Source organism: Podarcis gaigeae (genome assembly GCF_964106915.1).
Source record: "Podarcis gaigeae genome assembly, chromosome: 15".
Lineage (NCBI taxonomy): Eukaryota > Metazoa > Chordata > Lepidosauria > Squamata > Lacertidae > Podarcis > Podarcis gaigeae.
In genome coordinates, this window is record NC_139692.1 from 11626771 (window position 1) to 11650238 (window position 23468).

Sequence of the window (23468 nt, forward strand, 5' to 3'; positions counted from 1 at the left end):
TTGAAAACCGGAGACACACACCAACCGCACTGAATATTGACATTAATTTGTAACAGTATTTAAGCTGCTTCTCTCATTTCTTATACAGTGGTACCTTGGGTTAAGTACCGTATTTTTCGCCCTATAGGACGCACCGTCCCATAAGGCGCACCTAGTTTTTTGGGGGGGAAATAAAGGGGAAAAAATTATTTCCCCCCCAGGTGCGGGGCTGGGGCGGGGGAGGCCCGCCGGAGCTTCCCCTGACCCCAGCCCCCAAACAGGCAGCTCTCTGCAAGCCGTGGGAGCCCAGGGCCGGCTCCTGCCGCTTGCGGAGAGGTCCGCGAAGCCTGGACGTGCTGAGCTCAGCTCGCACAGGCTTCCGCATGCAGGCACCTCTCCACAAGCAGCGGGAGCGCTCCCCCCACTTGCGGAGAGGTCCGTGAAGCTTGGACGCGCTGAGCTCAGCGCGCCCAGGCTTCCGCATGCAGGCACCTCTCCGCAAGCGGCGGGAGCGCTCCCCCCGCTTGCGGAGAGGTCCGCGAAGCCTGGACGCGCTGAGCTCAGTGCGCCCAGCGCTCCCCCCGCTTGCGGAGAGGTCCGCGAAGCCTGGAGAGCGAGAGGGGTCTGTGCGCACGGACCCCTCTCGCTCTCCAGGCTTCAGCGAAAGCCTGCATTCGCCCCATAGGACGCACACACATTTCCCCTTCATTTTTTGAGGGGAAAAAGTGCGTCCTATAGGGCGAAAAATACGGTACTTAATTCGTTCCGGAGGTCCGTTCTTAACCTGAAACTGTTCTTAAGCTGAAGCACCGCTTTAGCTAATGGGGCCTCCTGCTACCGCTGTGCCGCTGGAGCACAATTTCTGTTCTCAGCTTGAAGCAAAGTCCTTAACCTGAGGTACTATTTCTGGGTTAGCGGAGTCTGTAACCTGAAGCGCATGTAACCTGAAGTGTATGTAACCTGAGGTACCACTGTATTGTATTTTACTGCATTACAATTTGAATTCCATCGAAGGGAATAAAATAAAATATATAAGGCTAACAGAAGGGATATAAATACAGATCGAAACCATACAATGCCTAGCACAGCACATTGCAACTGTACAGCAGGCAGAAAAATATTTAAGTTGTCCACCAAGACCCTTGCCAATTTTCAAGCGGTCCATGAGACAGGGTGGGCTGAGGTGGGGTTTGGGAATCAAATGCTGACCAATTCTCATGAGTAAAAATGAGAACCTGATCCTGAAATTTACAGATTCATCCCTTAGTGGTAGTGGCTCTCCCAGGTTTCAGAGAGAGAGGTCTTAGTCAATCTACCTGGAAGTGCCAGGCAGTGGAGATGGGGCAAGCCACCCATGGGGCGGGACAAGCTAGGGCAGAGTACGCTGAGCAGAACCTCCATGGAGTCCGCAGGCCCCATGTTGCCGTTTCTGCAGATGCCTGAGCCACCACAGTCCACAGGAGAAACGTGTGCCTCGGGCGCGCTGCAGGCCAGGCCCCATGGTCACCCCCCTCAGTGATGACACCTGGGGTGGTCTGCACCCACCACACCCCCTTACTACACCACCGATGCCAGGTGTAGGAATGATCGCTGGGTTGTGGGGCACACTCCCTGCCTATGGGCAGCCTCAGCTGCCTCCACGACCTTGGGGTGCGGAACACACTCCCCTCACAGATAAGGCCACAGCTGTCTGAACATCTTGCCCTCTGTCTAACCTTTTGCAGTCTCAGTAGTCTGCTGTGTCCTGTCTGTGACCTTTGTCTCCTTCATCATACATTGTGTGCAAGGGGAAAATGACGCGGTGGAAACAGGTGCCAAAATAACTTTGGACCACCCCATGATCTCGGGACTGGAAGATGTGTAAAGGTCACAACCCAAAATGCATCTGCCTGGGTTTCCATATTGTGTCAATAAAAGGAGCCTCCACAGAACTAGCTGGCAGCTTGCTTGTGCACAGCTCACCTGCATTATCAACTCCTGCCTCATGTCCTTCACTTCAGCCAGGGATGGAATTTGGGACCTTTTACTAGCAGTGCATGTGTACACAGTGATAAACAATACCATATATCACTGGCCAAGCTACATGTTTTTCATGCAGAATGCCCAAGGTTTAGTTCCTCGTACCAAGTGATGGTGAAAACCAAGCCTTGCATGAGATTATGGAGATTTGCTACTGGAACAGACAGCACTGGACTAGATAAGGCAGCACCCTATGAGGGTTACTTCATTCTGAAGTATGGTCACAGCTCCCTGGTAGAACACATGCGGAAGATCCCAGGTTTCTGCAGACAGAAAACAAACCTCTTGGAGAAGTTGGGTGATGTAGTTGTAGGGGGCTTTGTCCAGGAAATTATCCCTGCGTTCGTCCTCCTGGGAGACCAAGAGGAACAGACGACAGCAAAGGTTGCAAGGTTTTTATCTGGGGCAATCAGAATAAGACCCACTGTTTGACTGCTGATTCAGGACCCTAAACTGTGTTTTATTATAATCGACTTTTATTTTATATACTACTACTACTACTACTACTACTACTACTAATAATAATAATTTATTATTTATACCCCGCCCATCTGGCTGAGTTTCCCCAGCCACTCTGGGCGGCTCCCAATTGAGTATTAAAAGGGCTGCCTTCAGATGTCTTTTAAAAATAAGATAGATGCTTATTTCCTTGACATCTGCTGGGAGGGCGTTCCACAGGGCAGGTGCCACTACCGAGAAGGCCCTCTGCCTGGTTCCCTGTAACCTCACTTATCGCAATGAGGGAACCACCAGAAGGCCCTCAGCGCTGGATCTCAGTGTTTGGGCTGAACAATGGGGGTGGAGATGCTCCTTCAGGTATACAAGGACCAAGGCCTTTTAGGGCTTTAAAGGTCAGCACCAACACTTTGAATTGTGCTCAGAAACGTCCTGGGAACCAATGCAGATCTCTCAGGACTGGTGTTATGTGGTCCTGGCGGCCACTCCTGATGTTTTGTGTACATTGTAATGCCCTTTTATTGCTATGGCCAATGGTTAACACAAATAAAGTTTCATTTCATTTCATTTCAAGATCCCAGGTATCTCTATCTCAGGTATCTCCAGCTAAAAGGATTAGGAAGCTGGTGATAGGACAGACCTCTGCCCTGAAGAACCACTGCCAGTCAGAATAGTTTGACGACAACTCCCTTCATCCCTGATCATTGGCCAAGCTAGCTGGGGCTGATGGGAGATGGAGTCCAATAACACCTGAAGGGCCACAGGTTCCTCATCCATGTTTAGACAATCCCATGGTGAATGTATCAGTGGAAAGCAACATCCTCTAGCCAGATCAGTGTGAGTCGCAGGGAATGGCATTGCAGCAAGAAACACATGAAAACAACTGAGCTATTAGTCATTTTGAGGGATCGTTTTGCTTTAAGCAAAATACCATTCTGCCTCTCAAAGCTGCTCCATATCCTAACACACTGGTGGCAATGGCTGGACGGCTGTTTACTTCTGCAGAATCAATGGTGCTCAGTAAGGAGTAAGTGTATTTCCTATACTGCTAATGCTTTGAAGCCGAAGAAATCCAGGGTTGGTGCCTATGTCTTATCTCGAATGCCCTGGTGCAATGGCTGGGCATTCCAGGGGGTGTGAGAAGATGGGATGGCATGTTTTCTAGGCATGGAAATGTTCAAGCAGCAACCTGGCAGGCTGGTGCCAAGGGCTTTCTCCTATTTATTGCATTTAATTATGTCCCACAGATGTATTGCAGCGAGTTCAAGTGACGGCAAGGAATGGATCCAGCCGGCCTCGTGGGAAGACGGCAGCGCCTTGCAATACTCCTGAATTCATTGGCACAGCTTTCACTTTGACACGGAATCCCTTGGATAAATGACACGGGATGCTGATATAAGAACGGTGAACTTTAATATAATCTGTGCAAAAATAGCAGGAGGCAGTCGCAACAAGCTGGTTATACTCTGCAGACAATCTCTCAAAACAAAGGAAGACAGAAGCCCAGGCGTTTAACCCATTGTGGTCTCCTCCAAGCCCCATTCCTGTCAATTTCACCGAAGGAAGCCTCCATACCACCGTAGCCTGGAAAAAAATAACAAAATAAATAAACTGTCATATGCATCAAAATGAAAAACGGGAAGCCAAGAATGAAAAAAATCACAGCTGCTTTAAAATGATCAATGTTCTCAATGCACAAGAATATTACTCACCCCCTTGTCCCAGATTTAAGGGTTGTAGGTCTTCTTTCAAACAATGCTGGCTTGCAGAATGGGCCAAGATCTTTCTGCTCATCACGTGCGTTGGATATGAAGACAAGAAATCCGGTGGCGAAGTACCTTCAACTGAAAGTTGCTCATCGTGGGTTGAAGTTGCAAAATTGTGGAATGCTCTCATGCTGCGGTTGCTTTCAAGATTGGATCTCAACAATGCGCTCTACGTGGGGCTTCTCTTATGCTTAATCCAGAAGCTGCATTGAGTGCAGAACAGCACAGATGCTGCAGAGTTGCTGACAGGAGTGAGACCCCATCAGCAATTAACACCTGTGCTCAGAGACCTGCTGATTTCTTACCAGGCCAAGTTCAAGGTTTTTACCACTACTGTAGGAAGCCCTTAACAGCTTGGGACCAGTTTACTTGCAACATGGCCTTATCCCATCCCTCATCTCAACTGCTTTGACCTGGCACTGCTTACAGTTGCCACATAATACTTGATCCACTGAAATCAATCTTTCAGTGTGGCAGCACCCATACTTTGAAACCCCCTGATTGTTGACAGAAGGCATGTGCCTTCACTGTACAGTGGTACCTTGGGTTACAGACGCTTCAGGTTATAGACGCTTCAGGTTACAGACTCCGCTAACCCAGAAATAGTAGCTCGGGTTAGAACTTTGCTTCAGGATGAGAACAGAAATTGTGTGGCGGCAGCACGGCGGCTCCATTAGCTAAGTGGTACCTCAGGTTAAGAACAGTTTCAGGTTAAGAACGGACCTCCAGAACGAATTAAGTTCTTAACCTGAGGTACCACTGTACTCTTTTCGGCGCCTGCTAATAAGATCTTTGTTTAGGCAAGCCTATCCATAAATGTGGAATGTTGATGTGTATTTTAATCTAGTTCTTAGCTCAACTATTTCTGAACGTTTTAAATAGTTGTTTTTGACTCTTTTTACAGATAATTTCAGAGTTTTCTTCTTGCTGAGGTTGTCGTTGTTGTTGTTTTACAATCAAGCGGTATGTAAAATAATAAATAAGAAAACATACCTGGTGCCAATAATGTCCACTTTTAGGCACCAGGCAAATATGTTCCTGTTCTGCCAGATTTTTGGATAGTAACGTGGGGTGACTTATGGCCTGTTCCGGCATTCAGCTTTTACTGGGGTGGAGTAGAATGTTTTCCTTGCCATTGATGCTGGAAGGGCAAATACTTTTAGCTTGTCTGCATTTTACTGTTTTGTCAATTTTATGACATTTTTGTCTTTCAAATACTTGTGTAAGTCCCCTTGTATTTGTATGTTGCTTTGAGACTTAGTTGTAAACAGCAAATCACCACCATCACCACCTTCCTAGGAGTATTTGGTTTACCGCTGTGAAAAACAAGATGCTTGGCTTGATGGATCTTGATCTGACCCCGTAAGGCTCTTATGTGCTTATTATGTGTCCACTTTCACTGCCATGCCACTCTGCTATGAATGTGGACATGAGTGTAACCAAATATAAGACAACTCTCGGCTCATCCACACTCACCTTTGCATTTATTGGCACAGGTCCGGGCTTTCCAAGGTCCATGCCTGAGAGCCTTTCTTCCTGCCTTGGTGCTCCCCCTGCAAAAGTCTGTTCTTTAGCACTGAATCAGAGTAAAGAGCTAGCCGCAGAAAACCTGTTTGCTCCAACTGCTGTTTGCTCCAGTTCAGCAGCAAAGAGCAGCCTTCCCCTGCCATTCTTGAACATGGACCAGGAAAGCATGGACTTGTGCCTAGAATGCACAGGGCAAAAGTTGAGTGCCCTCTAGGTAATGTGAAACCTAACAGAAAACCTGAAGAGAGTGAAGAGACTGCCCAGAGAAAAGTTGGGGGGGGGAGGGGAAATGATAAAGAATTAAGTGCTTGGTCATATTATGCAGGTTAATGCCTTTTCCCCCATCTTCTTTTTTTTGGCAAATTTCCTTCTTGGTATTTATTACTTTTTAAAGTCCACTTAAGATTTCTTTGTGGGGGGTTCTTCTCCTAAAGGTGGCCTAGAAGCTGAGGCGGCAAATTTGCCGTCAGATCCTAAAGAGACAGAAAGGCTGGAAGACAGGATTATACTAGACAGTTAAAGGAATTATCAGCATATTTGCAGCGCGGCTACTGAGCCGTTCACAATGCTATAACTATTCAAAGCTACGTGCTCTATTTGGGTAATAATGGGGCTGGCCAATCACAATGCATGGATTTGCAAAGAGCACCTAAGAGAGATAACTATGCACTAATTATGCTAATCAGGCAGCCATTACCTATTTGCAGGGAACATCATTACTATGCGAAGTATTCCTTTGAATGCCAGTTTCCAGGTGGCAGAGTTTTGCTTGTCCTCAGGTCCTGCTTGCAGGCTTTCCCTGAGAGTCTGGCTGGCTACAGTGAGAACAGGAAGCTGGACTAGATGGGCCAATGTCCTGAGTCAGCAGGATCTGCTCATGTTATGCTCTGGGTGGCACTTTTCATTTATCACCCATACATTTCCCTTCTTCTGTCAATGAACTCAAAGCAACATGAACAGCGTTCCCAGGCAGCCTCCCAACCAGGGACTGACCAGATGCAGCAAATGCTGCGAAGCTTGAGCAAGATGCCTGCATCAGGTGGGACTGCATTTACAAAACCAGATGCCAGAGTCTTGCCCTGGTGGCAATAATCATGCAAAAGAGACACCATTATTTACATTTTTCAGCCGTAACATTTTAACTGACATCACATTATCAACACAATCCGACGTTAACATGGGGATCCGTGTATGCAAAATTATTGTCTGTGTGTCCTTTAAATATTCCTCATATCACACCAACCACATCACCCAAGATATGTAACATTTGCTGTGGAGTGGAGGGACGCTGGGTTTGACCAAGCAGAGCTTGATATCATGAAAATGTAATATGGAGACTGGCCGACAGTTAACATTAGCTTTGCTAGCCAGGCTTTTCTGAAACTGTGAACTATTAGCCTGTAAGACAGTGGCTGTAAATACCATTTCGCTGAGGCTAGGTGATTCTTGCCATTAATTATTATTGCTACACCTGTAATAAGTACAGGTTCTTGGGAGAAAAGCAATGACAAACCTAGACAGCATCTTAAAAAGCAGAGACATCACCTTGCCAACAAAGGTCCGTATAGTTAAAGCCATGGTTTTCCCAGTAGTGATGTACGGAAGTGAGAGCTGGACCATAAAGAAGGCTGATCACCGAAGAATTGATGCTTTTGAATTATGGTGCTGGAGGAGACTCTTGAGAGTCCCATGGACTGCAAGAAGAACAAACCTATCCATTCTGAAGGAAATCAGCCCTGAGTGCTCACTGGAAGGACAGATCCTGAAGCTGAGGCTCCAATACTTTGGCCACCTCAAGAGAAGAGAAGAATCCCTGGAAAAGACGCTGATGTTGGGAAAGATGGAGGGCAGAAGGAGAAGGGGACGACAGAGGACGAGATGGTTGGATAGTGTTCTCGAAGCTACCAGCATGAGTTTGACCAAACTGCGGGAGGCAGTGGAAGACAGAAGTGCCTGGCGTGCAATGGTCCAGGGGGCCACGAAGAGTCGGACACGACTAAACGACTAAACAACAACAACATATACACGCAACCAGCCACAGACATAGATCTAGGGTATCTGCAACTGGCAAGGGATACCTCCAGGCAGTCAGTATTTTGTGGAAGGGACGTAAGCACATACTGGAACTTTGCGTTTGCACAATTAAAGTGGATTAAATAGCTCTGTCACCGTGGCAACAAAGAACTGGACTTTTTGTGGTTTGGAAAGTGATGTGTGAGATGCACTGGAGAGTGGGATGCGTGGATGGCTAACGGGAAACCAAATATACACCCTGCAAGCAAATCAGGATGAATGCACACTGCCCCATAAACGAATCAAAATGGAGGCTCAATAACGGCTGGAGCTCATCTAACCTCCGCATAAGCTTTGTGCAAGCAAATCAGGATGAACGCTCAATACACAGGTCATGTGGAGGAGTCCATGGTTTCACAATCCCTTTGGGCTGCGAGGCTTCCTTAATGATTCTTCCCTTGTAATATAAGGCTATTCTCCAAAGGAACTATTGGTAGAGCTAAATAAATGCCAGAGGCGTTCTCCCTTTAGGCACAGTGTCCTCTCTGCAGATTGGCTATTTCCTTCTCAAAAATGTCAATTCCCAAGCGTAACCATTCTCCCAATGTTACTGATTGTATCCTCCCAAGAAGGCAGCCTCCATGAATGACTGCTGGTTCTTAGAAGCAGGCTCTGTTATGCAAAAATAAGACATATGCATGTTTTCTCAAATGGCCTAACTTATTCCAGCAGCCCAACCTGAGTTTCCTTGGTGTTAGCCAAGCAGCAGGGTCAGAGGTTTCTCCTTTTTCAAAATGGATTACCGTATTTTTCGCTCTATAACTCGCACCAGACCATAACACGCACGTAGTTTTTAGAGGAGGAAAACAAGAAAAAATATATTCTAAATGAAACAGTGGATGTATGATTTTTGTGGTTCATGCTGTGGCCACAGACATGTGATCTGACAGTGAGTTTGGAGTAGCCCAATGCAAAAATCCTGAGGATCCATGTGGATCCGTGCTTTGTAACCACGTTTTAAGTGGGGAGGGAAGGAAAAGCACTCAAGGGACAAGGAGCACGCATGGGGTGTGTGGAGAAGGGTGCTGCTAATTATGCTATTTAGAGAGCTGAGTGGGGAGGAGAGAGGGACAGAGAGCCTGCTTGCTTTAAAGGAGCCAACCGGACTCTCTGTCCCTCTCTCCTCCCCACTCAGCGGCTCTTCTGTCCCTCTCTCCTCCCCACTCAGCGGCTCTTCTCCCGCTTTGCTGTTTCAAAGCGAGCCACGGAGGAGGGAAGGAAGGGGAACCATGGATCCTCTGCTCATGACTGCAGCAGATCCCCCTCCGCCACCCGTAGGCATTCGCTCCATAACACACACAGACATTTCCCCTTACTTTCTAGGAGGAAAAAAGTGAGTGTTATGGTGCAAAAAATACGGTAGCTCTATTAAATGTACATACTGCCTCAAACAAAATGTCTTCTCCCTAACTGAGAGCACACGTTGCGGTGGGGGCCTACAGGCCACCCCACTGTTGCTGGGCGGATGTTTGGAGAGATCCAGGCAGGGATTGGTTAAATTGGGTCTCTGGGAAGATTTTCTTGTTTCCAATTTGGAGGAGGGGACAGAGGTTTTAAATGCTGGACGCCCAGCTTTGGGCGTCCTCTTGGCTGCTTGCACCGGATCACCCACCCACCCTCCCTGAATCAGGGAGTTGTTTGCTTGACCTTGCCATGCCTGTCATGGGGTCGTCTGCTTTTGAGGAAGGGCCTGGTAGGAATTTTGTCCATTTGGCTGATTGGCTGGTGCCATTTGGTTTTTGCCTACTGCGTAGCAAATCGTCACAACTTGTAAGGTTGGTGGTTAGGCATTGGTTAAAATTGGTTGGTGGAGGGGTAAGTGCCTACCCCTCCAATGGTGTTGCTGAGAGGGAATTCCATTAAAGGAATCCAGGGGCTTGCCATCCTTTTCGTCCTAGTCCCTGGCATTGGACTTGGGCTGTGCAAGCCCCCAGGAGCATGCGGGTGAGGGACTGATGCCCAGCTTCATTTCTCCCCAATATTGTTTCCCTGACTGGCTTCCACTGGAATCTGGAAGTCAGTTCTGTCCCTGGGGCAAGGACAGATAGTCGTAACCAATGCCTAAGCAACCACTCACATGTGTGCATTGAAATAAAGTTGTGGCCAAAATCATGCAAAATACCTTAAACAAAATTGATGTGTGATGTGTGAGTTATTGGGGGGTGGCTTGGGGACCTTGACGCGCAAAAGGATCCCTGAAGCAATTTAAAGGGACAAGGCACAACATTATATATTGTGTTCAATGTTGTGGGGCCAAAGCTGTGGATCTTCTGCCCAACTAAGGTTAGGCAGAAGTTCCTTGCTGATCTTCAGGAACATGACAAAGGCTTTCTTATTCCAGCAGGCATTTTAATGTAGTGTTCAGGTTTTATGCTCAGTTTTATGATGATTTTTTTATAGTTTTATTCTCTGTGTGGTTTATTTTTATGTACACCACTTAGAAATGCTAATGGTTAATCGCCATATAAATGCCTTAAATAAATAAACGCCTATTAAAATGAAGCAAATGTACTAAAAGTGTTCGTCCACAAAAATCACGCAGTGACATAACTAAAGCAAACTCATCCCACTCCTCTCTTTCCTTTAAACAGTTTCTGCTGCTGCTTTCCCATGGTGGCTGGCGGCCTTCCTCCCTTAGGGACCATCTTGCAATGCATCTGAACGAGGACAGTAGCATCCTTCCTCAGATGAAATGTGGGGTGAGATGACCCGTGACAGAGGACTGCTGCCTCCATGGGAACTGCGGACAAAAACTGGTTAAGGCAGGAATGGCAGAGGAGTAATGTTTAAAAGTAGGTGTCTGTGCTGCTGTCTCTAACTGCTGAAAATTGAAAATTAAAGCTTTCTGCCTGTTATAGTGCCCTCAAAAGTCACCAGAAAAGTCAACCAAAGAAATAGCCAAACCTGCCAGTTTTCTGTTTCTCTCAGTTTCTCATTTGTCCATTCTTAAGTTCTGTTTTCCACATTTCGAAACCAGTTTGCAAATTTAAGTCCTCGTGAAAATTCACAAGCATTCCAGTGCAAATTTCTCCTTGCACAAACTTGCTTGTATGCAATTTTGCCTAAACTACACATTTTTGCAAAGCAATTTCCCATAATATAATGTGTTTTTCTATGTTATTTTCACCAGTGTATGCACACTTTACTCTAGTGTGCATTTTGAAACAAAAGTCTCCATCACATCTACTTTTCCACTACCATTTTTTCTACCCTCTCTTTTTGCACCACCCCCACTCTACCTACCCACCTATTGATCATCTATCTACCTAACTTCCCTTGAGAATGTTCAACACTCCATGACTAACTGGTCCGGGCAAAACCATTACCAGGTTGTCGAGCTCAGGGTCATCGCTGAAGAATGGTTTGTGCTCTTGTTCTTGCTGGTGTACGAAATTCTCAATGTCGACATCAAAGCTGGCAGAAGTGATGCACTCTGAGCCTTGCGTTGCCTGCTCACATTTCTCAAACAGCAGGGTCAGGAGGGGGAAGAGAGGATGTCTAAAGAGAAAAGGAAAACACAATGTCATTTTCACAGATAAACACACTTCACTCATGCTGTGGATGAGGTCCACCATTTCCTTTATTTCCACTGCCATTGATTATTTAACCAAAACACTATCACCTGTGCACAAGTGAGTGGCATTAGCAGTTTTGGAGCAATCCCAAGCTTTGCAGAAGGACAAAATAATAATAATTAGAAGGAACTCCTAAGGGGGTGGGACTCTCAAAAAACTGACCAATGAGAATTGAACATACTGGCCACACATTATTGACTGACTGTTGAAAACTGGGGTCTGGAGAGGAGAAGGGAAAGGAACATCCTTAAAACATGTATCTGGCAGGGGGAGTGTAAAGGCAGCTGCTAGCGTGGAAAACTACATACAGGGAAACTGATGATGAAGAAGTCCTACTCATACATCTGGGAAATGGCAGTAGCTCTTTTCATACGTTTGGGGAATGGTGTGTGTGTGTGCATGTGTGTGTGTGTGTGGCATGGGATTGGGTCATCAGTCACTGCTCCTGAGCTACACACATCTATCCTCTCCAGTCTCCATGTATACAAGTTTTTTTAAAAAGACATTTATTTAAAAATGTTTGCATACTACCCATTCAAAGAGCCCACACAAATTAAAAACAAGCAACTAAATGCAGCCATCCAGAGAGTAATACAAAAGAAGACAAATTAAAGCCAAACAATGAAAGAACAGCACCAGCTAAGAACAGCAGCAATACAATAGGATGCTGTGCACAAGGCTCTGTATTCTCGTTCAGGAACAATGCAAAAGGCAGGATCTCTTTACAGCTGCCCAGATGCAGAGCTTCATTTGTACGTGCACAGAAAATACAGTGATACCTCAGTTCTCGAATTCCTCCGTTGACAAACGTTTTGGAACCCGAATGCTGAAAAGGTAAAGGGACCCCTGACCATTAGGTCCAGTCATGACCGACTCTGGCTTTGCGGCACTCATCTTGTTTATTGGCTGAGGGAGCCGGCGTCCAGCTTCCAGGTCATGTGGCCAGCATAACTAAGCCGCTTCTGGCAAACCAGAGCAGCGCACGGAAACACCATTCACTTTCCCGCCGGAGTGGTACTTATTTATCTACTTGCACTTTGACCTGCTTTCAAACTGCTAGGTTGGCAGGAGCAGGGACCGAGCAACAGGAGCTCACCCTGTCGTGGGGATTTGAACCGCCGACCTTCTGATTGGCAAGTCCTAGGCTCTGTGGTTTAACCCACAGCGCCACCCGCATCCCCTGAATGCTGAAAACCCGGAAGTAAATGCTTCCATTTTCAAAAGTGCCTCGGAAGTCGAACGGCTTCCGCTGTGTGTTTTTCAATTTTCTCAATTGAATTTGCAGACAGCTCTTTGCGCCTTGGTTTTCGAACATTTCGGAGCTCGAATGGTCTTCCGGAACAGATTATGTTCAAGAACCGAGGTACCACTGTAGTAGATTTAGCTGAAAGGCAACACAAGGCAATGCACCCCAAGTGTTATTATTGTACAATCATAAGTTTATTGTATAATAAACAATGGCTGGGAGGGAATGTGGATGTGACTGTAACGAAGGGACCCTGTACTTCTGAATTTCCCACTACACTACTGGAGGGTACCCATGTAGACTCAATGGAAAACAACTTAACTACCATATGAAGGTTGGGAGTCTGGGACAGGAGGCACAATCCTGCTCCATGTGTTGACTACTCCTGAAACTAAGGTCACCTGCTCAGAGTTTAAAGGGGAAAACAAGTAAGCAACGTTAAACTGAGAACAGTAAACTTACTTGGGCTACTCATCTGCTAACTGACATTACACTGAGGGAAACTAAGAAGGGCAAGAGGTGCGTTGCAAGTAAATTAAGTACTCCACACCTCTGTACACTAATTTGGCAACAAGGCTGGTGAGATTGGCAGTGCAGGCCTAACATAATATCAGATATCACATTTCCCTCCTGCCTTCACATATGCGAGGAGCTGGAAAAACCATATGCCCATTTCACTAAGGGCTGAAAAGTCACTCTTTATTTAATCAAAGCAAGTGTGTTTTAATTTCTTCGAAACCTGTTGTCTTGAATGCTTTAGTGCTAAAGTTATCCCAGGAGTCCGGTGGGTTGAAAGATCTATTATACACATCAACAAATCGGAGGAACCAATGGATTAGCCAAGCCTTCCAGGACCAAGGCAAAGAGAAAAGCAGGTGAAGGGGTTAAACTCTGGTATAAGTCTTCATTTGCAGCTACTAATACTGCAGCATATTACAGTCTAATCTAGACTGATCCCAGTTTAATGCAAGATTCTTCAAGCCATGAGCTGAATATGGAGGGGGGGGGGGAATCCTCCCTGGTCGTAATTTAGGCAGCCCTGCCGAGGCTTAGCTAAGGGATATGAAAGGCAAATTCCAGACGGTGTTATGAATTATTTCGCCTTATGAACCTTCCCACTCTCAACAGATGCCTGCTGTCATTTAAACAGCCTCTAGATCAATTAGAAATGAAAGGCACAAATCGACCCTGCGCAAGGGCACTAAATTACTAGGAACTAATAATCCAAGCAGTAATGCCAGGTGGTAGGAGTTCAGCAACGCACCCCAACCCCCCCCCCTCCACATGCACACACCTTTGCACACAGCACAAATTCCTTCTCAATGTTATGGAGAGAATTAAAGTGCAGGCAGTGGGAGGAGAGAGCGAGAGAGAGAGTGAGAGAGAGAGAGAAGCAGCAGTTTGCAACCCCTTGGCAAAATCTTTGAGGGATGCAACCTCTTTGTACATTGCTGTGGCTCAAAAAGAACAAAGTCCTAGAAAGTGGAAGATGGCAAAAACACCAGCTAGGACACTTAAAATCTCCTTCCCAGACTCTCATAACAGCATGTAATTTTTAGGGTGTGTTTTTTTGTTTGTTCCTTAAGACAGGAGCAAGTTGACATTCTGTATCTGTATTGTCCTTGTTATACCCAATTGCAAATTCAAATGTATCCCTATTGTGTTTTATGACTTTCCTGATATTGTATGTGAGCTGGAACTGGTCTGTGACCGAAATAATAAATTTATTTATTAAGTTGATATTCAAGAGAAATGATTGCTTGGGGGGGGGGGTGCGTCCAGGGCTTTTTGAGCTGTGTTTCATAAATCCTGTCCACTTTGCCTCCCTTAAAAAAATAAAAACAAAAACTTGGGGTGGTATTCACTAACGTGTTCCGTCAGCACGAAGATTTCCACTTGTGCTTTCTGTCCGTTAAAAGACCAAACATAACACAACAAATCCCTAGCCTCGGAATTCTTATACTCCTGTTGGGGTTAGGGTTAGGGTTTTCTACTGTCAATCATCAAAGTTTGATTCTACAAAACACCCCTTTCACTCTACAGTGGATGCTTGGGTTGCGAACGTGATCCATGCGGGAGGCATGTTCGCAACCCGCAGTGGCACGTCTGCACACATGCGGGTTGCGATTTGGCACTTCTGCGTATGCGCAAAGCACGATTTAGCACTTCTGCGCATGTGCGACTGCTGAAACCCAGAAGTAACCCATTCCAGTAGTTCCGGGTTTCGGTGAGTCCATAACCTGAAAAAACTCAACCTGAAGCATCTGTAACACGAGGTATGAATGTAGTTTGATTCTTCAAAACACCCCCTCCACTCTTATTTTTGCAATGAGTCCTCACCGCAAAAATATTCTGAGTCCAGCAACTGTGGTGTGTGTGTGTGTGTGTGTGTGTGTAGCCAAGTTCCTTGTCTGGGGGGTGCTTTCCCCTGCTGTCTCCCTCTAGCAGTGCACATGCATGTAACAAATAAATACATGTTCCTTGTTTGGAACATTGGGTTGTAGCCAATGCTGGTCCTACTCAAGAGTATACCCACAGAGGTTTAGGCTCCATCTGCACTATACATCTAAAGCAGTATCATACCACTTTAAACAGTCATGGCTTCCCCCAAAGCATCCTGGGGACTGTAGTTTGTTAAGGGTGCTGACAGGAGAATTCTTTTCCCTTCACAAACCTACAATTCCCAAAATCTCTCTTCTCTGGGAACTCTGGGAATTGCAACACTGTAAGGGGAAGAAGAGATTTCCTCACAACTCTTATGATTGGATAACAAAATCATCATCATCTAACAGCTCCCCACATTGGATGCAGCCCATTATAAGTTTTGTTCCTAAGGAATAAATTTTGCTGCTCAGGGTGGAGAAGCAAGGCAAAGATGCACTGGCCAGTCAAGTTATTTTAGCATCTGAAGAAGAAAATCCTACACATTCCATCTCCCTATCCTGGCAAATCGGGTCCTCCCTTAAAGAGGGCACGTATTGCGGTGAGACCTGGAAAACCGACACCCTGTGTTGTGGGTGGGTACGATTGGTCAGCCACAACACCCGATTGGTAGGTCCTTCATAGCTGGGTGCAATCTGGCCATTGGGATGCAGTCCAAATGTTTCGTGGGTCCTATTTATGCCCATGCACGTGACCCAGAGCTTCCTCTTTCGGCGCGTGCATTCGGAACACCTGCCCACCTCTCCCTATTTTTAGGGCTTTGCGCTTGACCTTGCTATGCCGTCGTGTGTTGTCTGTCATTGGGACAGGGGCACAGCAGGAATTTTCCCACTTGGCTGATTGGCTGTTGCCATTTGGGTTTCACCTGCCGCGTAGCAAATTGTCACAACTTGTAAAGTTGTGGATAGGCTCTGGTTCAGGTGATAGGGATGGGAGAACGCTCTTGCCATCCCAATGTGAAGGGTATTATGTTAAAGGAATCCAGGGACTTGATGGTTTGGTCAACCCCTGAGACGGGGGTTGTGCCCGTGCCTGAGTCCAGGGGGACATTTGGGTGGTGGAGTGAGCCCGTTCCCGGCTTTCTGCTTATCCAGGTGTTCACCCTTGGCTGACCTAAGCTGGAACCCTGGGTCAGTGCTACATGCATGGCAGGGAGCTAGTCGAACCAGAGCCTATGCAACCAGTCACTTTCTGTAATCAATAAAGTTGTGGCCTAAATTCTGCCAAAAACAAAAAATTGAGTCAAGTGTGAATTTATTTAGGGGGGAGGTTTCTGGGTTTGAACACGCAATAGCAGTAAACTGAAGAGTCAATAATTTGCTGCCCTTTCATAGACAACCGAAATCAGATACTTAATGACTGGGTTGGTCCTGCTATTATAGTCAACATTTTAAAGTCTCAGCAAAGCATCATGGCAGTAATAGCAAGACATAGCCAATTTCCATTAGTGGTATCAAGCAAAGTCTTATTAGATGGTAAAGCAAGTGACCAAAAGTGCAGGCTCTGAGCCCATCCCATGATCTAAATGTGGTATATTATCTCACAACTGTCATGGATGCTTTAGGTCCCAACTCTACAGTTCTAGGATTCCGAGTGTTACAGAAAGTTTTATTTTACCGACTATTGATACTATTTCTGTGCATGAAAGAGGCAAGGACACAGTCTCAGCTGGTGTGTTTTCTAGCCATTATAGATGGGAGTGCCCATTCATCATGAGAAACAGTCATTCCTAAAGAAAGTGAAGAAAATAACATAATATAGTGGTGGTTTTATTGATTCAACCCCCCTGGAGGTCACCTCATTCACTGAAATGGCCTCAAACAGAATGTTTTTGTGAAGGCTTTGAAGCTGCTTGTGGCAGACAGAAAAAGTGGGTAGCTGACAATATGGCTGTAGAACAAGAGGATAACTCTGGGTTCTACTCTCACCCTAATTAATTGGTATTATTATTGCTGTTATTATTACTACTGAAATTATTACAATTTGTTTACCGCCTTATACCTGTAGATCCCGTTTACCTTCTTACCTGTACATCTCGGGGCAGTTTGCAAAGCATGTTCTCCCTAAAATGAGAGCACGGGTTGCTGTGGGGGTCGCCGGGCCAGCCCTCTGTTGCCAGGCGGGTTAATGGTTATTGCCTGGCACTACAATTGGCTGACCGGGTTACTGGGGCAAATTGCATGTAGCAAATTGGGAGGGTGGGACCATAGGCTTTAAATATTGGGGCACACTGCTTTTGCCTTCTCTTTCGCAGAGTGCATCGGATCACCCGCCCACCCGCCCTGTGTTCAGGTTGACCTTGCTATGCCTGTCATGGAGTCATCTACCATTGGGGCAGGGGACTAGTAGGAATTTTGTCCATTTGGCTGATTGGCTGGTGCCATTTGGTTTTTGCCTACTACTTAGCAATTCATCACAACTTGTAAGGTTGCGGTTAGGCATTGGTTATAAAAATTGGTGGAGGAGAGGTCAGGATAGGCTGGGCCTGCCTCTCCAATGATGGTGTGGAAGGAAAGTCCGTTAAAGGAATCCTGGGGCTTGCCACAATTTTGTCCAATCCCTGAAATGGGACCAGGGCCGGCAAGCCTTGGGGAGCTGGTTGGGTGAGCGGTGAGGGACTGTTGCTCAGCTCAACTGATCCCCAACATTGTTTTCCCTTCACTGGCTTCCGATGGAATTCGGAAAGTCAGTTCTGTCCCACGTGGGGGGACAGATAGTCATAACCAATGTCTAAGCAACCACTCACAGATTTTGTATTTTAATAAAGTTGTGGCCAAAATAGCGCCAAAAACCTTAAACTAAAATTACGTGTGATGTGTGAATTATTTGAGGGGTGGCTTGGGGACCTCCACACGCAACCATAAGATTACAATATAACAGCCACAAAAGACATAACACAAATATGTACAAAAACAAACCATCGCTGACAGCTCCAGCACCAAAAGCTTTGAATTTAGGCAAAAGAAAAGTACATCTGCTTGGGAATGAGGGGTCAATTAAGAGTAAGCAAGCCCTACTAATACTCCCTGCCAGCAGCTGTGGTTAAGGAGTAGTTTAGGCTTCTAGGATCTGATTCAAGTTGTGCTGCCTTCCTCTGTTGTATGTTTCTTGGACTCTTTCTGATGTTGCCCTCGGACTGCTGCTCAGCTTTGTCTCCGAGTTGTGCTTGATCCTAGACTGCTTGACCTTGGCAGGTTTGGACTGAGCTGCATCTGCAACCCTGCTTTCATTGGGAAATATTTATATCTTCTACAGCAGGGAACCTGGCCTCCGAAGGCAAAGGTGTAGCTACACAAATGTAGAACCTGGATGTTGAGAACCATTTTAGGAAGCCACTCATATTACTCCAGTCATGAACCACCCCATTACCATTACCATTTTTACCAGATGTCAAGGAAATAAACAACCACCTGACTTTTAGAAGACATCTGAAGGCAGCCCTGTTTAGGGAAGCTTTTAATATTTGATGAATTATTGTATTTTAATATTTTGCAGGAAGTTGCCTAGAGTGGCTGGGGAAACCCAGCCAGATAAGTGGGGTATAAATAATAATAATAATAATAATAATAATAATAATAATAATAATTACAGCTGCTTCTACACCCCTAACATGCTAGAGCAAAAAGGCTTGTACATGCTCACAGAATTCTTTCAAAATCAGGGCGGCAAAACTGTGGCTTTTTCTTTTTTTCTGTAACAGATAAGGAATGTAGAAGGGTTTTTAAAAAGATGAAAGGAAGGATGCTGTTGGCTGTCGTGATCAGCCTAGGCCTCTGTGGGCACTGCTGCATCTTCCATCATCTGCCACTCTCTAGATGCTGGACTTTGCTCCCAGGTTCCAGGTCTAGTTGCCCCACTAATCCTTGGAGTCAGGGAAAAATGAGAACTGGTAGCTGGACCATAAAGAAGGCTGATTGCCAAAGAATTGATGCTTTTGAATTATGGTGTTGGAGGAGACTCTTGAGAGTCCCATGGACTGCAAGAAGATCAAACCTATCCATTCTGAAGGAAATCAGACTTCCGGGTCGGCGCCATCGCCGAATGGCGGACTCCCTCCGAGCTCTGGAGGGAGCCTGCTTGGCAGGGGCTGGGTCCTACCGCACCGGCGATGCAGGGACCCTTAAAAACCACGGCCAGAGGAGGCCGTGGACATGGAGACTCGGCTGGCACCGTTAGCGCTCTCCCGACTCGTGAAGGAGCCTTTTTAAAGGCTACGGATCGGGTGCCGGGGAGAAGCGTGGTGCTTTGAGTTCTCTGCTATCCCTGCCGAGCGCAGCCGCATGCCATCCGGCGGAGAGCGCTGACTTCTTCTATTGAAAATTTGGATCTAAAGAAGAACCCGTGAGTAATTGGAATATGGACTAAAAAAAAAGGGATAAATTTTTAAAATTTGGAGCGAACGGGGGAGGCGGAAAAAAGGAAGTCAGCCCACCCCTAAATTGTAGAAGAGCCAAAACAAAGGACTGGACAACTAAGATCGAGTGTAACCTTATTTCGCCGAATTAGCAACTTCGCGAGGGAAAATTATAAGATTGAGCTGGAGGAGAAAAGTGGAATTGTTTTAAAAAAGCAACCCCTCCCCCCGGAATCCCTGGAGCGATTCGTGAAACTGCCTGGAGAAGAGCAATGGAGGTTTTGACAGCTGTCAAAGAGCTGTCAAAAAGGAAGATTAAAATAGAGACTTTGTTATGAGGACTTTGCCGGTTACATTTGTTATAAATTGAACATAAACTGTTTCAAATATGGGCTAACAAGCTACTTGGACTGGTGGATGTGATTCTGGAAGGAACTTTGCTACTGTAATCCATCTAGAGGAGCTGAGGGATATTGCATGTGTTTTTGACAGGAAACTTGAACAGTTGAATGGAACTTTTAATCTCCTGGGAAACTGCAGGAATGGAACTTTATTTTGTCTACAGAGGTCTATACACTACAGGAAACAATGGAACTATTTGTTGCAAAATGAAAGGAACATGATGCAATGCTTTGCTCCTGAATAACAAGCCTCTGCAGAGACACTAGAAACCTTTGGAAAAAGAACATTTCTGTGGGAGAACAGAGAAACAAAAAGGAGGAGAATGATTGACAAGAACAAGGAAACAACAAGAACTGGACAGAACTGGGAGAGGGAACATTTGGGATATCCAGGTTTGACAAGCTTATGGAAACAAAATTGGAGTTTTTACTCCTGGATATAAAAACCTGGATAGAAGAAATGGGCCCCTTTTTTGATAGACTCCTTCTATGATTGGACACTCGTAATTAAAGACTGGCAAAGAACCTGAGGGACATAGTGTAATGTGGGAACTCCAGGAAGATATTAGAAGTAGAGGGATAGGTGAAACGCAAAGGGGAAAGAGGGGAGGGAAAGTTGGAATCCAAAGGTTGTAAAATCACTACTCATATTTATTTTATTTCCATCTGTACTATGTTTGAAAGGGGGGAACTCGTGGAAGGGAATAGATCGATCTTAGGGGATGGGAATTTGGATAAATTGGGTTATTGATGATGAGTGTAATTTGGGGATAAGAACTTGTTGAATTTAATTGCTTATTTGGAAGATTTGGAACACAAGAGGGGGTAGGGAGGGGAAGTCCTGGTTATTGGCAAAAAGTTTATAAATTGGATTTAATTTGTTTTAATTTGGAAAACCTTAATAAAAATTATTATTATAAAAAAAAAAAAACATTCTGAAGGAAATCAGCCCTGAGTGTTCACTGGAAGGACAGATCCTGAAGCTGAGGCTCCAATACTTTGGCCACCTCATGAGAAGAGAAGACTCCCTGGAAAAGACCCTGATGTTGGGAAAGATGGAGGTCACAAGGAGAAGGGGACGACAGAGGACAAGATGGTTGGACAGTGTTCTCGAAGCTACAAACATGAGTTTGACCAAACTGTGGGAGGCAGTGGAAGACAGGAGTGCCTGCCATGCTCTGGTCCATGGGGTCACGAAGAGTAGGACACGACTAAATGACTAAACAACAAAAATCAACCACCATGCTGGGTAAACTTGAAAATTTACATGGCTAAAGCTAACTACCAAGTACTTGCAACATCTTGGTGGTTTCAAGACCTTTGACAGCTCACTGACTACACCTGTACATCTGAAGCAGCTTTGCAAAAGATTAAGATGGCATACCAGGCTTGGGGTGTTTTGGCTATGCTGTAACGTCAATGGCACTTCATAATGATGTTATTTCAGGATATAAGCAAGGGCTGACATGTATTAAGAGTGCCGTAATGGCATCCTCATCATCTCAGAAGCCAAGCACAAATTTCCTGGGAAACATACACCAGCTTAGCTGTGATGCAAAGCTCAAGAAACACACACCAGTCATTTTCCACCGAATTCCTAGGATAGTTGCAAAAGGCAGAGTATTCCAAAAATTCATTGCTTTTGCAGACATCAAAGAAACTCCTTATCCAAGTGGTTTTCTAGGCTGTTGAACTCTCCCCCCCCTCCATTAGTTTAAACATTAGCCACAGTGTTAGCATTTTTAAAAAAATGAGAAGTGCTGAATCTTAGCCACCATCCTAGAGGAGCTTTACCTTCTTGTTGAAGTCAATAGGACTTAAAACTGCCACAGTGGATCATACCCATTGTTCTCTGAACACAAAGAACTCTCCTTCTCAACTTCATATCTCCACTAACATCATTTTTCAAAGTCATGAAAGTTTGACTCCTTCCCTACAGATTCCTCCCAGGTTTCAGTATCAGCAGAAGAGATCCTTTTGGTAGTTTCACTGATCTCAGAAGGTGGGAATTATATGTGGCAACCCCTAAGTTGTGGCTTTCCTTCCCTCACATAGTTTACATCGTAAGCTAAAGACACACCTCTTTACCCTGACCTTTGACACATGAGGCATATGTATATTTGGGGATCTTGATTGCAATCAAAGAGTCATAGAGTTCGAAGGTACCCCAAGGACCATCTAGTCCAACCCCCTACAATGCTGGAAGCACAGCTAATATCAGTTAATAGATTACAGAATCACAGAGTTGAAAGGGACTATGAGGATCATCTAGTCCATAGGTAGGCAAACTAAGGCCCGGGGGCTGGATCCGGCCCAATCTCCTTCTCAATCCAGCCCGGGGACAGTCCGGGAATCAGTGTGTTTTTACATGAGCAGAATGTGTGTTTTTATTTAAAATGCATCTCTGGGTTATTTGTGGGGCATAGGAATTCGTTCATCCTCCCCCCCAAAATAAAGTCCAGCCCCCCACAAGGTCTGAAGGACAGTGGACCAGCCCCCTGCTGAAAAGGTTTGCTGACCTCTGTAGTCTAGTCCAACCCTCTGCAATGCAGGAATCTTTTAACTGTTTTAAATACAGTCATACCTTGGGTTAAATACGCTTCAGGTTGAGCGTTTTCAGGTTACGCTCCGCAGTGACCCGGAAGTAACGGAACGCGTTACTTCCAGGTTTCACTGCTTGCGCATGTGCAGACGCTCAACATGACATCACGCGCATGTGTGGAAGCGGTGAATCGCGATCCACGCATGCACAGATGTGGGTTGTGTTCGCTTCAGGATGTGAACGGGGCTCTGGAACGAATCCTGTTCTCATCCGGAGGTACCACTGTATTGCATTTTTAGATTGCCGTGACCCCCTCTGGGACCTTATAGTGCACAGCAGGTAAGGAATATTAAATAATAATATTCAGAATAAGAGCACCCCCTCAGCAAGCACATTCTTTCCATAATGAGTGAACAAGATCCAGGTATTGGTCAGTATTGGTGTGAATAAGTGTACAGTATTTTTTTTTAAAAAAAAATCAGCTGGAAGGACCCTAGGCTGAGTAAAACGAGCCCTGATATTGAGCAGAACGCACTGGCGAACCCCCCCCATCTCCCTCTCTCTCTCTCTCTCTCTCTCTCTCTCTCTCCCTCCCTCCCTCCCTCTCTCAAGCCATTCAGAATTCGGAGGAAATAAATCTCTCTACACTAATTCAGGGAAAGTTTGATCCTCGTCAGCGCAGAACAAATAAAAGGGCTGAACTGGCCTGACATTTTACTGCAGAAGAGAGGTCGTTTTCAGCCACTAATAAAAAGGATTTGACACACGCTAATAAAGAGAAATGAATTCCTCTAATGGCCTAATTTAGCACATTCAGCACTGTTCTGCCTTGCAAGTGAGCCAGGAGGGGAACTGCCAGGAGAGAATGCGGACAGGGGAGGGAAGGAAGGGAAGAAGGCTGGGGAGGGGGGGGGGGGAATCAGGATTTTAGAATACCAGTATGTGGCTCTTGCTGCCTAGTTTCCCGTAAGGGGCAACAGATAGGGATATACTGTATGCTACTCTACATTACAAAATTAAAAGACAGCAAAAACACATTCCTCACATTAAAACCGTGATGTTGTGACAGGTACACAGGTTCCCCCCTT

The 23468-nt window shown here is 45.7% G+C and overlaps 1 protein-coding gene across 6 annotated transcripts in view; it reads right to left on the reverse strand.

The window, feature by feature from the left end:
• PKNOX2 (PBX/knotted 1 homeobox 2) overlaps window positions 1–23468 on the reverse strand; it is a 438447-nt gene that overhangs the window by 81609 nt on the left and 333370 nt on the right. For all 6 annotated transcript variants that reach the window (XM_083713657.1, XM_083713654.1, XM_083713659.1 and 3 more), the window contains one exon: window positions 11147–11318. In XM_083713657.1, coding sequence (XP_083569783.1) covers window positions 11147–11318 — 172 coding nt within the window. The remainder of the gene's footprint in view (window positions 1–11146; window positions 11319–23468) is intronic.